This window comes from Ipomoea nil, unplaced genomic scaffold (genome assembly GCF_001879475.1).
Source record: "Ipomoea nil cultivar Tokyo-kokei standard unplaced genomic scaffold, Asagao_1.1 scaffold2647, whole genome shotgun sequence".
Taxonomy (NCBI): domain Eukaryota; kingdom Viridiplantae; phylum Streptophyta; class Magnoliopsida; order Solanales; family Convolvulaceae; genus Ipomoea; species Ipomoea nil.
Genome location: NW_017619075.1, coordinates 2126030 through 2142652, shown reverse-complemented (window position 1 = coordinate 2142652; position 16623 = coordinate 2126030). Strand labels below are relative to the sequence as shown.

At 36.1% G+C, this 16623-nt stretch overlaps 1 protein-coding gene across 4 annotated transcripts; it reads left to right on the top strand.

Annotated features, from left to right (window-relative positions):
• The first annotated feature begins 3040 nt into the window (after positions 1 to 3040).
• Positions 3041 to 15827, top strand: LOC109154515 (DDT domain-containing protein PTM-like). 4 transcript variants are annotated; one of them, XM_019302271.1, is made up of 10 exons: positions 3041 to 4677; positions 4776 to 5390; positions 8309 to 9239; positions 9604 to 9889; positions 9980 to 10104; positions 10385 to 10845; positions 12350 to 12378; positions 13441 to 14043; positions 14344 to 14757; positions 14895 to 14958. In XM_019302271.1, exons 1-10 carry the CDS (start codon positions 3269 to 3271, stop codon positions 14900 to 14902), a joined length of 4881 nt encoding a protein of 1626 aa, XP_019157816.1. In that variant the 5' UTR covers positions 3041 to 3268; the 3' UTR covers positions 14903 to 14958. The 4 variants fall into 4 exon arrangements, with proteins under 4 accessions (XP_019157816.1, XP_019157815.1, XP_019157814.1 ...); XM_019302270.1 differs by having other exon boundaries at positions 3044 to 4677; positions 14344 to 14782; positions 14855 to 15827; XM_019302269.1 differs by adding an exon at positions 15009 to 15827 and having other exon boundaries at positions 3044 to 4677; positions 14344 to 14939.
• Positions 15828 to 16623: the final 796 nt, after the last annotated feature.

The window sequence follows — 16623 nt, the reverse complement described above, 5'->3', positions numbered from 1 at the left end:
GCTTTTTCAATAAACTTTTTGAAAAAATCATTTTGTATGTAATCAACTACCAGCTCACAGTTAATTTATGAAATATTTTTCTACAATCAACTAATGTTATCTACTAGTCAAACTCACTAACCCAATAAGCTAACAGTTATGAGCTAACAACCATTTACCAAACACCCCCTTTAATATTTGTTGGAGATTGAAGTGACCATGCACTTCAATTTTAAATGTCAATTAAAAAATTAATGATAAAAATAAATTGAAAATTGAAAATTTAAATTATCATTTTTAATTTTTCTATAGGAATTAATTTCACTTTTGGTCCTATGACTATTGAGGTGTTTTTACTTTCAGCCCACAACTTTTAAAATTATCATTTTAGTATCGTAATTATTTAATTTATTTTTTTTATATGAAACTTTTTTTTGGGGAGAGGGGGGGGGGGGGGGGTAGGGGGTTAAAAATACAAATAAAATTTTCTATAACTAATATTTCAAGATACTCTATAATTAAATTTCATACAGTAATATCAAGTTGGTCACTTAATAAAGTGGAGGGATTTGAGATTATTTTCATAAGAGGATAACAATTGTATTTAATTATATAATTTTAATAAAGTAAATATACTAAACTGAATTAAATTAAAGTATATAGACTAAATTAATAAAATCATATAATACGAACCCACTAACTTTATGGACAATAGTTATGTTGTGGAATCGTGTTTACCATACGTATGGTGAACACGGAATAGATTCATAAATTCTAAGTTGTAGATCCATAATTATTATGGATCTACATCATAAAAATTATAGATCTCCATAATTTCTATACTATAGATTCATAATTTCTATACCGTACTGTAGATTCATAATTTCTACAGCATAGGAATTATGAATCTACAACATAGAAATTATGGATCTACCCATGTGTTCACCATGCACATGGTGAGTACGTACGTATCCACAGCATAATTTGCGCTTTATGAATACTAATTTATTTTATTTTTGAGATGAGGGCAGTTCACAATTATTATTTTATCTAATAATGTGCATTGAGTAAACATCTTGAGAGCATCTTCAATAGGAAATTTTGGAAGGTTTTTACATGTGGATTTGCACATATGAAAGAGAGATAAAGTTGAGAAAGAAGATTTTGGATCCTTAGGCTATCTTTATCAATACTTTTTCACTTTCAAAACTGAACCCTACTTTCACATTATCAAATTTGTAAGTGTTTTAACTATTTTATTTTATTTTTTATATTTTCTACATCATAACAATATTCTCTCACTTTAAAAAATGGTCTCACTTTTAATAATATATATATATATATATATATATATATATATATATATATATATATATATATATATATATATATATATGAAAAATATAAAAGTTTTTTTTTTTTTTTTTTTTTTTGTCTCCATAGTGGGACTCACCAAGAGAAAGAAAATGAACAAAAACAACAATTGTACCGCACGTTGAGCGCAACAATCGTGTCCAGTTGGCATGTGCATAGCATGCGCCTACTGGGCGCGTAATACTAGTCTGTTTTATTTATTTATTTATTTAGTTAGATTTGTTTTTCCCTTTTTCTTTTTCACTCCCCCCCCCCCCCCCCCCTCCCCCTTTTTTTTTCTCTCCATCCTCTCTCTTCTAGTTGACACCTCAAAAACCTCAAAAGAATCATATCTATTGAGAATGCTTTAATGATTGCCATCACCTTCTCCAGCAAACTACTTAGGGCATCCCCAATTGTGGTTTTTGGTGTGGCTTTTGAGGAAACAAAGCTTATGAGCTTATTTGGCAATTAGCGGTTAGTTGTTAGCAGATTGTACTAGCGATTAACGAATAGCGGATTGTGTTAGTGGGTTGTATTAGCTGTTTGTAAAAAGATGTGATAAAATTAATTGTTTAGATTAGCGGTTAACATGTAAAATGACCAAAAGGGTATACATATAATAATAATAATAATAATAATAATAATAATAATAATAATAATAATAACAACAACAACAACAACAAAGAAGAAAAAAAAAAGATGTGGGATCATTCTGATCCCACATCGGAAGTTAAAAACAGAAGAGACGCCCTTCAATTTTCTCCTCTTGTCCATCCCACATCGGATGGGCAAGAGAATAGAAGTCTGGAGCTTATTTATTAAAGAGCGTCATGTTTCCTAATTGCATAGTTAATCTTATTATTTTTTTTTAAAATGGAGGGTGTTTTGGGGAAGGATTTAAGCGGTTTGGAGCGGGCTTTAAATCGTTGCTTCAAATCGGTTAAAACATCAAAATGACGGATCCGTCATTTGCTAGACAAGGCCTATGTGGAATAGAGAGAATAAAAAATCTCCCTGCAATGCATTGATTAATAAATCTTACTTGGCTCACGTGAAATGAACCACTGCGCCTAGCCAGGCGCGTTAATGCGGTTTTTATTTGTTTAGTTTTTGTTTCTCAGATTTGTTTTTTTTTCTCTCTCTTCCCTCTCATCTTATCTTTCACAATCACGCTTGTAAAAACTCTTCAAAATCTACAACTATTTGAGATGCTCTTAGGAGCAAGGGCAGTAAGCAGTAGATGAGCTGTTGAAGAGAACTCAAAAGAAATTATTCTCGATCAGGTTGATTTCACCATTTTAATCCTAATCATTTTGACTTGACTAATTGAAAATGATCATTTTTTTTTATTTTTTATTTTTTTATTTTTTACCTATTTTGGTACGACTATTCGACTAAGACAGACCAAAAAAATAATTTCCATATTTAAATAACGCTCTCCCTAAATCATACTCCGTATATTTTTAGATTCCACAATTTGGGTACCTACCAATATGGACGCTTTGACTGGGATGCTTTCCCGGCGCCACCTTCGGCCCTGCTTGATGCCGTTGTACACTACGCATCACTATCTGTACATTTAGGTTCGCAGAGGATAGCACGAGAGTCAAGGATAGAAGAGATCCCAAAGGTAACATTTTTACGGTTTGACGATTTTCCCACCACTTTGACCCAATTTTCTACAGAGGTTGAAAAATTTGGAAGAGCGGACATCAAAATTGCGTTTCACAGTGCAGTTAAGAGTCGATACATCCCTGCATTCTAGAGAGAGAAACCCTCTCTCTCTCTAGATTTACGCACTCATTGTATGTGAAGGGAGAGAGAGAATCGTAAAGTGGCGCCTCGCTCTCTGTAGGTGCAGAGATCAGCTGATTTCGGTTCGGTTTTATTCGAGAGGAAGGGAACCCTAGAATTTTGGGTTGGGGGGGCGGAAATGGAGGAGTACCTGGGGAGAACTGTGAAGAAGAAGTTCAAACGGTTCGGGGTGTTCACCGGTACAGTGGAATCGTATGATTCGGAGAGTGGATTCTTCAAGATCGTTTACGAGGACGGAGATTCCGAGGAGCTTGACCTTTCCGAGCTCGTTGATCTCCTGGATGGGTCTGCTGCTGACGCCGAACGCTCCCGGAAGCCTTCTCGTGTTGGCAGGAAGCCGAAGAAAAGGCGTCGTGTCGAGAAGATGGGCAATGCAGCGGCAATTGACGGTGGGGAGGGACTTAATTCCGGTGGCATCATCAGCGAGGGTTTTGGAAAAACCCTTAACGAAAATGGAGGTTTGAATTTGGATTTGAATGATGGCTTTAATTTAAACGATGATAACGCCGTTAGAGGAGTTGATCTGAGCGTGAATTTAAATGGGGGTTTGGATTTAGACAAAGGAGTTGAATTAAGTATTGGGGATGATTTGAATAATGTTAACAAGATTTTGAATAGAAATAATGGTATTGATTTGAACATGGATGCAAATGGAGAAGCTAACATCAATTTTGAGAAACATGATTCATTGGGGCATGTCTCTCAGGTTATTGAGGCAAATACACCTACATTTGATTTAAATTTAGGAATGAATGAAGAAACTAAGAATGTGGACACTGAATGTGATGTGAAATTAATGGGAACTCCCTTTTCTCAACCTGATGAAGAAATTCAGAACAATGAGAATGGCCTACTTGCTGAGGGACTTTGTTGCAGTAATGTTGAAAAAACCCCAGAGAATCTGTGTAGTGGTTTGATTAAAAACAGAGTTGATGATGGGAGTTTAGAGGGAGTTGATATTCAGTTTGGAGATACCCCAATTCTCAGAGCTGATTTGGGAAGTGGTGCGTGTTCAAGTGTGCAAAAAGGAAGAAGGGGTAGGAAGAAGAGACGGCTTTCTGATACTCCTAATGGTATGACGGAAACAGTATTGAGAAGAAGTACTCGTAGAGCAAGAAAAGAAGCTATGTCCTCTCAAGATAACATTCCTCAACCAGTAGTGTCAGATGTAGTCAGTGATCCTCTGTCATCTCCAGCTCTTAGTGTGGTTTCAGATGAGAAAGTTCATGAAGTTCCTGACGACCAAAATGCTCTCCCTCCAAAGCCAGAGCTGCCCCCTTCTTCAAATCATTTGGATTTAAATGGAATTTCTGTGCCGGATATCTTCTCCTTATATGCCTTTCTGCGGTCATTTAGTTCCTTATTGTTTTTGAGCCCCTTTGAGTTGGAGAACTTTGTTGCATCCATTAAATGTAGCACTCCTACTTTATTATTTGATTCCATTCATGTTTCTCTTCTACAAATGCTGAGGAAGCACTTGGAGTCCCTTTCTAGTGAAGGTTCTGAGTCTGCATCTAATTGTCTTAGGTAATTATCTCTATTTTCCACTAATTTATGTACAGTTTGTTAATTAACCTATTTCTAGCTCATGGTTGCTTTGTTTGAAATTTAAATTGTATAATCAGGTCTCTTAATTGGGATTTGCTAGACTTGATTACATGGCCTATCTTCATGGTTGAATATATGCTTATGCATAGTTCTGGATTGAGACCTGGTTTTGATATTTGTCAACTAAAACTATTTGAGTGTGATTACTACAAGCAACCAACTTCTGTGAAGATTGAGATGTTGCGTTGCCTTTGTGATGATGTGATGGAAATTGAGGCCATCACGTCAGAGCTTAATAGGAGAACAGCGGTGATAGAGACAAACAATGATTTTGATCAAAATATGAAGCTTGATATTTTGAAGAAAAGAAGGGCTGCAACTGATGTTGTCGCTGGTTCTTGTTTGACGGAGGAGCTGGTTGATGAAACTGCTGATTGGAACAGTGATGAGTGCTGCCTCTGTAAAATGGATGGGAATTTAATATGCTGTGATGGTTGCCCTGCTGCATTCCATTCCAAGTGTGTGGGCATTGCCAGTAGTCTTCTACCAGAGGGAGATTGGTTCTGCCCTGAATGTATCATTGACAGAAAGTTTCCCTGGATGAAAGTGGGAAAATCAATTCGTGGAGCTGAATTGTTGGGAATGGATCCTTATGGCCGGCTGTACTTTAACTGCTGTGGCTATTTGTTGGTGTAAGTTCCTTTCCTCATGAAGTTAATGTTAAGATACACTCATTATTGTTTGTTGGAATAGGAGTTTGGGCTTTGATACTAATTCCTTCCCCACTCAGGCGTAACTAAAAAGGATGAAAATTAGGTGTTTGTTTCATACTTTCTAACAATATGCTTTCTAAAAAAGTAGCTATGGTGTTTGAGTGTGTATTGAATGAGAATTGTGGAGTGACATGGTTGGTCATAAATCATAATTTTAGCTGTATGTATTACCAATTTTAATTTTCCATTGCTAGATAGAGTGACAGTGCAGTGCTAGACATCCTCTTTATGGTTTTCGTATCTAGTTTTGATGTCTTATTTTGTTTTATGAATCACTACTTTTGTAATTACTCTGGTTTGTCATATTCCCAATATAATTAGGTTCAGTGACATGGATTCTATTTTATGGGTCTTTCTTTCTGTGGCACACTTAGGTCTACTTTGGAGATGCCCAAATCATCTTAGTGTATTTCCTTTCAATTTTTCCTTTATAACACCATCTAAGCCTTAACAGCTTAACTTGGAGGGTCAGCGAGTTGGTAGACACACACACACACTATCCTATCAGAAACAGGTCTAATGCCACACATCATCATTGTTGTTAGGGTTTTGTATGTAGTAGAGAATTTGGGTAAAGTCCCCTTGGTTTGCCAACATTAATATGACATGTGGTTTAGTATAAAATGGAAGATTGCATTAAGGAAGGATTCTAATTACTGAATGAAAGGTATCACACACAGTATTGTAAAAATCGGCCTAGGTGCTATGCGCCCCTAGGTTGAGAGGATTTGAACCCTAGGCGGCTTTTAGTCGGCCGGCCGACTTGGCGCCCAACTCGGCACCTAACTCGGCTGAGTCGATGGCCAACTTAGTTTAGTCAGCGCCCAACTCGCCCGAGTGGTTTTTTCTTTAATTCCCTTGCCTGTACGTTGTCACCTGCACGGCTGCTCCTCTTCCATATTCCTCTAGCCAGGTACTCAACTAACGGTCATCATATGTAGTTGACTAGTTTGGGGGATTATAACAATCTAACTGCTCACAAGTCACAACCCACTGCCTAGGCGCTAGGCGCTCCCCCGGCGTCTGACTAGCGCCTTCTGCAACACTGATCACACAACTAACTAATTAAACTATTTTGGCTTCCCTAACCATTCCCTTAGGCCTTAGCACACTTGATAAGAAATCTAAATAAGGAAGAATGCTTATTCATCTATATATCCAATATAAAATGCTTCTCCACTTATTGAGTCATAAACTTAAACTCCATTTAACTTTTGCTACTACAAAAGAGCCTTATGATGCCATTAGCCCATCAGAATCTGCATCAATCTAGTGGAGCTAGTACTCTGTTTACTGTGCCATTTGTTCTTAACTCCATGCTTTTGGTTTTATATGTATATATGAAGAAGTAATTAACTAGCTTACCATGTCAATAGCTAAAGAATCAATGTTTTGCCAAAAATATTTGATATGGAAGTTCTGTAATTTTCCAATACTGAAATTCCAAATACATAAAATATTAGCATTTTAAAGCCTTGTACTGGTTTGTTGACATATACATATCCTTGAATGGCTATAGCAACTTTTTAAACTACTGCTTCTAAGTCTGACTTTGGGCTGGTAAGGATAGTGACATCTACTTATAAACGGGTAAAACAGGATTTCTGTGCTGCCTAAGGAAATAAATTATTGTTCAGTAGTTAGATTCAGATTTAGACAGCCATTTGCTTTATCTACTAGCACATTTATCATATATGGACTATAAACAACAGTCTTCATAAATCAATTAAGCAGTAATGTGATTACCTGTGTGGTGATGCCGTGATGGTGTTTGTTTATTTCCTCAAAACTCTGTTAGAAGGTATTTTTGTGATTAAATGTTTTACCTTTTGAAGATTGCTTATATAATACAATTTAATTTAATTTATTTTCTGTCTTTGTAAAGTATACTTATTACCTCCATTCAGTCCATTGTCAATGATGAACTACAGAATTTCCACCTAGTAGGTTTTGTACATTATAGTAAGTTTTATTTATTATTTTTGATGTCACAATTACTTGTTTAAAACATATCAATGTGTTTTAGGCCTCTTCCAATTAGTAGAGTTACTAGGTGTATACGTAATTCTTTGTAGAAAGAGCTGATACTAAAGTCAGTCACTCAGATAAGACTATATATATCTCCTGGTTAGTCTTATCTGAGTGACTGACTCAGCTCTTTCTACAAGGAATATATATATATATATATATATATATATATATATATATATATATATATATATTTACTCAAATTCTAGTATGCCTCTTTTAATCAAGAAGACCCTTCTCATACTTGCAGTTGTTTTTATTTTGCATTTAAAGAATGTATACTATAGTTGTAAATATTGTAAAGCGTGGGTGTTTCTTAAAAAAAATTGCTGCTTCTCTGATTTAAACTCAACTCATCAGAGCACTTGCTCACATGATACTTTTGCTTCCATTTGTCTCATTATTTTTCCACAGTTTCATTTGGGTAATTTTGCTTTATTTGTCCACTTTCCTTAAATGTGCATATTTTGTATCGCCTTTTACCAAACTACCCTTAGCAGTCCTGCTGATTATCAAGTTTCCTTGTCTTATTTTTTGTTAATTTGAACTTAATGGATTAAAGGTAGTTACTCTTTCTGAAAGTGTTGGCAATGAACATTAAATTTATGGCTTACGGCTTTACTCTGTTCTCTGACTTAGTTTGCTATGTCACCAAATTAATGTGGTTTCTTCTAATTTTATTTGGCATCTGATACATGTGTGTAAATCAGCATTTTCTCTCCATTTTTTAAATCTCTGCATAATTTCTCTAATTCTGTTATTATTTGTCCATTGTGATAGGCTTGAAGTTTTGTTTGCCATTCTTGCAGGTCTGATTCATGGGATGATGAGTCATCATTTAAGTACTATTACAGAAATGACTTGCCTTTTGTTGTGAGGGCACTGAAATCATCAGAAATTGTTTACCACACTTTGCTAACTTCAATTTCCAAAATTTGGGATGCATCCTCTACCATTGATGGGGCAAAAAGTGATATGGACTCACAACCCACAGCTATATGCAGAGATATTCCTGCAATTGCAGTGCAACATGGCAATGAGAGGTCCAATGAAGGTAATCATGTGGGAATGGCAATGACCTCCCCATCTTCCACTGACTTAGGATGTGAGAAGTCAGAGACTGTGAACCCTTTGACAGACATGGAAAATCTACAGAAAAATGTTAATGAACCCAAAAGCCTGGGGAAAGAATCATCGAGATTGAACTCTAGAGCAATAATGTCAGAGCAGCAATGCTTAGACACTTACGTGAACTTTTATAGTTTTGCTCGATCAGCATCAGCAGTTGTTGAGGAGTTAACCCGGAAACCATCAGATAAGTCTACCGGACATATTTTTAAATCAGAGGAGGAATTAATTTCCTTTCAGCTGAAGGCAATATCAAATAATCCTACTGATTTCTGTTGGCCTAATATTCATAATTTAAATGTTGGCTCTACGAAAGAAAAATGTGGGTGGTGTTTCCCCTGCAGAGTTCCTGAATGTGAACTGGACTGCTTGTTTATAATGAATGATACTGGACCAGACCCAAAAAGGTTTTCAAGTGAGGCATTAGGTGTTAGTTCAAGAAAGAACAGGAAAGGCCATCTTATTGATGTCATATGCCATATCCTTTGCATTGAAAAGCGTTTACTCGGGCTCCTGTTGGGTCCTTGGTTGAATCCAATGCACTCCCAAATCTGGCAGAAAAGTGTTCTCAAAGCATCTGATGTTTCTTCACTAAGATTTTCATTGCTAAAAGTAAGGCTTAATTAATTATTGTCTTTTATATTCATTAAGGATACACCTCTTCCCTCTTTTCATAGTTGTTCCTCTCCCCACTCCCCAGCTTATTGTGCCTTTAGAAAGGGTATCAAATATAAATATTTTAATAATTTAATATGTGCTTTTATGTAGCAGTTATATCTGATACGTACACAATCATTTAAATCGTATGACTTGGCATAAATAAAAATGATTGCTTTTGTCACTTTATTTTAATATGTTTTATCTATATTCAATTTCTAAGCATTTGCCTTCTCTTCCTTACCTTTGGCTATGCTTCTTTTTTGGGAAATCTTACAACTCCCAAGTAGTTTTCTGACACTGATACTTTTGCTACCAGTTAGAATCAAACTTGCGACATCTTGCACTTTCAGCTGATTGGCTTAAACATGTGGATTCTTTATCTACATTGGGGTCTGCTTGTCATATTGTGACGCGTGTGTCTTCTAGACATGGCATTGGGAAAAAGAAGGTCCGGCGTTCAGAACTGGAGTCTAACTCTAATCCATCTTCAAATGCTGGAAGTGGGTTGGGCTTATTGTGGTGGAGGGGGGGTAGGATTTCTAGACAAATTTTTAGTTGGAAGGTTTTGCCTCGTCCATTGGCTTGCAAAGCTGCTCGACAAGGTCTGGATGATTGTTTACTCCTTTCCATATGTAGCTTGATAATCTTCTCACCTTAATAGTTTCCTAATAGATTTAGATAATGATCTGCAGGTGGATGTAAGAAGATACCAGGCATATTATATCCTGATGGTTCTGAATTTGCAAAGAGAAGCAAGTCCGTAGCCTGGAGAGCTGCTGTAGAGACATCTAGGAGTGTGGAGCAGCTTGCTCTTCAGGTATTTTATCCTTGTATTTGTTATTTGTTGCTTTAGTAGGCAATGTCCTTAAACATATTCTGTTGACATGGAGATGCTCCTTGTGCAAATTAAAGGTACAATAATTTTAGGCAAAGGCTTACTATTGCAGGCTATTATTTTCATTAGGAGAATAAGTTATATTTACCTGTAAACACTTCAGTTATTGTCAGATTCATTTAGGAGGTATACCTGTATAGTTATAAATAGCATAATCCATTTAAACTTTTGGTCTCATCAGTTTTACTTTTGCTGTTACCAGATCAGAGATCTTGATGCAAATATTCGATGGAATGATATTGGGAATGTTAATATTCTATCAATGATTGACAAGGAATCTCAAAAGTCAATCAGATTCTTTAAAAAAGTTATAATTCGCCGAAAGTGCTCTGAGGGACCTGTAGTTAAGTATCTTCTTGATTTTGGCAAAAGAAGGTTTATACCTGATGTTGTTGTGAAATATGGGTCCAAGCTCGAAGATTCATCAAGTGAAAGGAAAAGATATTGGCTGGAGGAAACCTATGTTCCCTTGCATCTCCTGAAAGCTTTTGAGGCAAAAAGAATTGCTCGCAAGTCCAGTATGATGAGTTCCCCCAAGCAGCGTGAGAATAAAAAAATAATAAAGAAGCCAATCAAGAACAAGGGATTCTCCTACCTTTTTGAGAAAGCAGAGAAAGCTGAGAGTTATCAATGTGGGCACTGCGATAAGGATGTTCTCATCAGGTATATTGCAATTTCTGTTGGCCATGCAACAGCTATGTATGCTACAGTTTGTAGCTTTATACTGGAACTATTTTAACTCTTTTTATTTAGTGAAATAATAACTTCAAAATGAATATCTTTCATTTGTATAGATTGGAACAGCAATGTATTCTGAAATTGAATATTGACAATAAATATATGCTATTGTTAGAAATCATGAGCATGGTGGCCTGGCAGGTGGTAAAGAGTGACCACCTGCGGGAAGTTATGGAAAAAATAACCAAGAAATAAGAAAATGATATTATATTATACTATGTATTTAGTAATTGAATGTAGAGAACAGAGATTACTATAAGGAGGGGTGTTTATAATAAACTAGGGGAGACATAATAGGAAACTTGAGGATCCTACAACTTCTAAGCTTCCTAAATTATAAGAAAATTGAAGGAATATTACAATTATCCAATTACCCAATGCCTACTAGGAATCCTTCATTTGAGTTTATGCAACCTTCCTAAACTTGATGTTGGAATGCTCTATTTTAACATGAAACATGCTTGTAAAATATCTTTATATTGTGCTTCTATGCTTCGCATTGGCCCTCTCTTTTCATTGGTTTCTATACTGTTTTAACACTAATCTATTATCAATACATCTTCACTAACACAGTAACAGTTAATAGTAAACTCTATTACCATAAAAAATTCCTTAATATTTTTTTGAGTTGAGAAATAGTACAATATGCAGCTAGGGATGATTTTTAGGGACATTAATATGACATTTTTTGTTATAATTGGTTTTAATGGAAAAACCTGAAAAATCATAGACACTTATATGTTCTTTCTCTCCATAGGTGGATGGTGGTGAAAAGATATATACTCTGTTTTGGATTGCTTATGCTTTTGTTCTGCTGGGTTCTTTCAATAGTTTGTTAAGGCCTAATGGATTACGTGAGTTGGAAGGCAAATGCACATATTCTTTGGAACACACATGCAAATGATATAGATGCTAGAATTACAAAATACTTCAGCCTCACAACAATATTGTTATTGCTGATGACAATTAATTTTGTGCCCCTGTTTACCCACTTCCCTGTTGTCAACTGGAAGTGTTTAGCACTTTATTTTGTTTATTATTATTTTTTTGGGTGACTAGGGAACCCGTAGCTACTACCTGAGGGTATGCACTAGGTACTTTGTTTTGTTTTCAGTGCATGGAGTAATGAATATTCATATTGCATGTTTTCCTCTCCTGTTGTGCACATGCATTGTGGTTGTTTCCTTTCCCTATTGGCATATTATATATTTATTTATATGATGGCTCTCTGCATGTACTATTTCAGTATTTCTCTTGGTTCCCCTCCTTCCCTTTTCTTGAGGTTATAACTAGAGTATAAGTATTCTATTTCTTCTTCTAATTAAAGGTGGAATATACAATTGGCTCTTTATTTATTTATTTATTTATTTATTTACTATTTCCACTTTGCATCCACTAGTTACTAACTAATTTTTTTCTCCATTTGCAGTGAAGCTGTTAGTTGCTGTTACTGCAAAGGTAAGTACTAGATTTCTGTTCAGATTGTTATTAGTGCTTTATATACTTGGAAACTTTTTGTAGTGTTCAGATTAATGTCTTGTGAAATGAATTTTAGCTGTGTTCTTTGTAAACAGATTAACTGAAAATTTAAATGGTTTCTAATAAGTTACGAGATTGTTACCTGAACTGGGGACCCAGGGCTTGCCCATGAGTTATGGGTTTGCACCTTGACAGTATAATTTACTAATTTAGTCAGTTTCCTCGCACCCTGCATGTCTAAATCAGTAAATTTTTTCAATAGTGCGGGGCACTTTGGTGTCTGAGCCCTGAAGGCAGCTACTTCTTCTGTTGATTGCTGTATTGTTCTACTGAAATTAGGTTGTGTCAGATGCATGTGCAGGGTAATAACAGTTCTGGGTTTTTAGGTGTTAAACCTTGCGGATAAAGTTTTTTCAGAGGCGCAATGGGTTAAATTGTTCACTAGGGAGTAGGCTGTTATGCTTTGGATAATTTTACAGTTTAGTAACAAAGAAAATATGATGCTGTTCTAGCTTGTTTGTTTGAATATCTTTATTGTACCTCTTGGGATCTTGCTTCTCTAATTACTCTAAATTCATTTAAATTACATTTTACCTAATTATCTTGTCTGTTAAAAATTTGAGATGTGATGCAATTGCTTTTCTTTTTTTTGCTGGTGAACTTTTTGAATTTTAATGTTTAAGGATGTCAAATAGAATGTAAATGGAGATGTTAAAATATTGGACACTCCGAGGACTCGATTCTGAAGAATCTTTTGACTCCTTTTGAGGTTAACCAAATGAATTTTCCTCATCTTTATCAATGGACATACTCCATTACTCCGTCTTCCTTATTTATGTTGAAGGTCAATACAACTATTTTTGTTTGCCTGTCCTTTTTCTCTTATCCTCTCATTCTGTGTTTAATGTTCTTCTGGTGTATGCATGGTTGTGAATGGTTTCATAATAGTATTTTTCTGTAAGTTACGCTTTTCTGTTTTTATAGCCCATTTTATTGGATGACATTAATATTCAAGTGGCCTTCGGCACCTCTTTCTTTCAGGATTTTTCCACAGAAGACATGTGAAAAAGTCTGGAGCAGCTTTTGCATCTGAATGCATCTTTACCTGTCACAAGTGCCAGGATGGTAAGCATGTGAAAAACAATGCCAAGAAGGGAAAGTCTGTTGTGAAAAAGAGTAAGAAAACATCCAAAATATTGAGGACAGTGTGTCCAAGAACGAAGAAAAGGGGTACTAAGGATAAACAACAGGCACAGTCTCAAAATAATACTAAAGTTCCAGTTGGTGTACCTCTTCGACGTTCTGCTAGGAGAGCTAAAATTGTGCAGGTGCAAGAGAAAAAAGCTAACAAGAAAGTTGGGCGGCCAAGGCGAAAAAAAATGAAATCAAGAAAAGGTACTACGAAGAAACCAACAGAAATTGTTTCACAGAAGAAGAGAACAAAGGTCTATCATATATACTGGCTGAATGGTCTCCTGCTGTCACAGAAGCCTAATGATGAACGAGTAGCACTCTTTAGGAGTAAAAATCTTCTCGTTCTTTCTAGCGAGTTAGATGCCACAATTGATTCACCAAAATGTAGTCTCTGTAGTGAGCTAGAATCTACACCTACAGTGAATTACATTGCTTGTGAACTGTGTGGAGGTATGGTAGTTCCTTTCTTTAGTTGCCCTCCATGGTTAAATTTGAATTGATAAGCTGTAGACTCATGTTTCTTGCAATCATTTCATAATAGGTGTGAGCATTTCAAGTTTGTAAGGAAGTGTAACTTTTGAGAACTATGTGGCCTGTATTATGCAAGAACCAACCATGGAATATGTTTGCTAGTATTTAATGGACTTAGGGAATATCATTATCTGCTGTTTAAGCATTTAGATCTCTTCACGTCATATTTACTTGCAACCATACATGTCTTACTGAATTTTTCTTATATGTGATTTTCAGATTGGTTTCATGGAGATGCGTTTGGTCTTACATGTGAAAGAATTTGTAGTCTAATTGGATTCAAGTGCCACAAATGTCTTAGCAAGAGTGCTCCTGTTTGTTCTAGTACACCTATGATCAGAAGTGGGGAGGCTAAACTGGCTGAGTTGAAGAGTGATGATGAGATTGAATGTGCAAATGATATGCATCTAGAAGAGAGAATTCATTCACATACACACTCAAAGGAATCTTCTCTTACTGCTTATAATGATGAGAAACAATCTCTTGAAGATATTCATGATTCAGGCAGCGGAGAGACTAGGAGTGTGCCTGTTGGAGTGGAATGGTGCACAGAAGCAAAGGATCATGATTCTGACAGTGGAGAGACTAGGACTTTGCATGTTGGGTTGGAAACATGCACAGAAGCAAAGCATCGTGATTTAGACAGTGGAGAGACTAGGAATTTGCCCCTTGGGGGGGTAGAACAGTGCACAGAAGCAAAGGATCATGATTCAGACAGTGGAGAGACTAGGAATTTGCCCCTTGGGGTAGAACAGTGCACTGAAGCAAAGGATCATGATTCAGACAGTGGAGAGATTAGGAGTTTGCCTGTTGGGGTGGAACAGTGCACAAAAGCGAAGGATCATGATTCGGACAGTGGAGAGACTAGGCGTTTGCCAGTTGAGGTGGAACAGTGCACAGAAGCAAAGGATTGTTCGAGCAAACTGGATGTAGAAGTGCAGGAGGACCCACTTCCATTGACCAAGGATTTTGCGGATTCTAGTAAAATGGATATTGACGTGGAAGCGTGCACAGAAGCAAAGGATAGTTCTAGCAAACTGGATATTGAAGTGCAGGAGGACCCAATTCCATTGACCAAGGATTTTGAAAATTCTAGTAAAATGGATATTGATGTGGAGGCGTGCACAGAAGCAAAGGATAGCTCTAGCAAACTGGATATTGAAGTGCAGGAGGAGCCAGTTCCATTGACCAAGGATTTTGAGAATCCTAGTAAAATGGATATTGATGTACAGGAGCACCAGGCACCAGGTTTTGTTAACTGAGAATTCCATCAAGGAGGATGAAACACCTCCCCTAAAGATTGACATTGTCAAATGACTTGTGTTCATTGTAAATTCATGCAATGGAAACAAATGATGAGAGGCTTTCAAATGTGGTGCAAAGCACCGAGACAAGGCCAGCCTGGTTAACTGGAGAAACAAAATTAACATCATTGACAAACAAGCATGTGGAAATTGTTAAAACAACAGCCATTTTGGAATGAATGGTAATTAGAACATTTCTTGATTCTTCTGAATTAGGCTCAGATTAATATATTAGGTGAAGAAAGAATGCAACCTAGGAGGGTAGGACTGTAGATTATAGTTTGACCCCATACAATTGGTGTGTAGTATCATAGAGTTGAACCTTGTGAATTGTCAATGAGATTTGAGTTGCATTTCTTAGCAATATTCTGATTGATTCACTCCAGAAGTCCAGGTTAGGTCTGTTCTCCTTTTACTTGGGTAATTAAATTGTGTTTGGAAAATGGTTTTGTTGAATGGAGCAGTAGTGCAGGTCCGAGGGGATTTTTGTATACCATGTTTTGTTGTTTAACAGTGAGCTCTATGGCCTATGCCTGTGTCTTCTACAATTTGATAAGCTAGCATACATTTCAACTGGCCATAATCTTCAACTTGTAGGGATTTAGTTACTGTTGGGATTGGGTGAATACTGAATAGGTGATGAAACCAGAGCAAAGATGGTGACTAGTGAGTGAATTAAGGAGAGATATTGGTGGACTAGATTTAAGGCAAGGCTGGCCACAAGATATGGGAGAAGTAATGGGCGCCAATGGTGTGATTTGACTGAATCTGAAATGGATAGTTTTGTACTCTGTATTAATTAACCCACTAACTTGACCAATAATATATTTTGAGCCTATTGAATCGGAATATATAAAAGAATATTACTTCGTATTATTATTAAAATTTTGATTTTACCTTTTAATGTGATCATAAAATGCTTTTTATATCTAGGAAAATGCAACATCACTTATAAAAATTATAATACTAAACCTCGTGAGATGAACTCAATTGATTCAACCGAATACCTTAAAACTTTACTTCAGTGACAGTATGAGATTTGAAGATCCCTAGTGTATAGAGTGTATTGGTAAATGGTTGAAACTTGGGGAGTGATATAGTACCTTCTCCAACAGTTATCTTGGATTTGACAGTGATCATTAAATACGTTTTTACATTTTTTTATTGAAATGTTCTGAAATGCTACTAACTCTAT

Coding starts and splice junctions, on each gene's coding strand:
- LOC109154515 (XM_019302268.1), top strand. CDS start 3,269: ATGGAGGAGTACCTGGGGAGAACTGTGAAGAAGAAGTTCAAACGGTTC. Junction 4,678..4,775: donor TCTGCATCTAATTGTCTTAG/GTAATTATCTCT, acceptor TTGTATAATCAG/GTCTCTTAATTGGGATTTGC. Junction 10,846..12,349: donor GATAAGGATGTTCTCATCAG/GTATATTGCAAT, acceptor CTCCATTTGCAG/TGAAGCTGTTAGTTGCTGTT.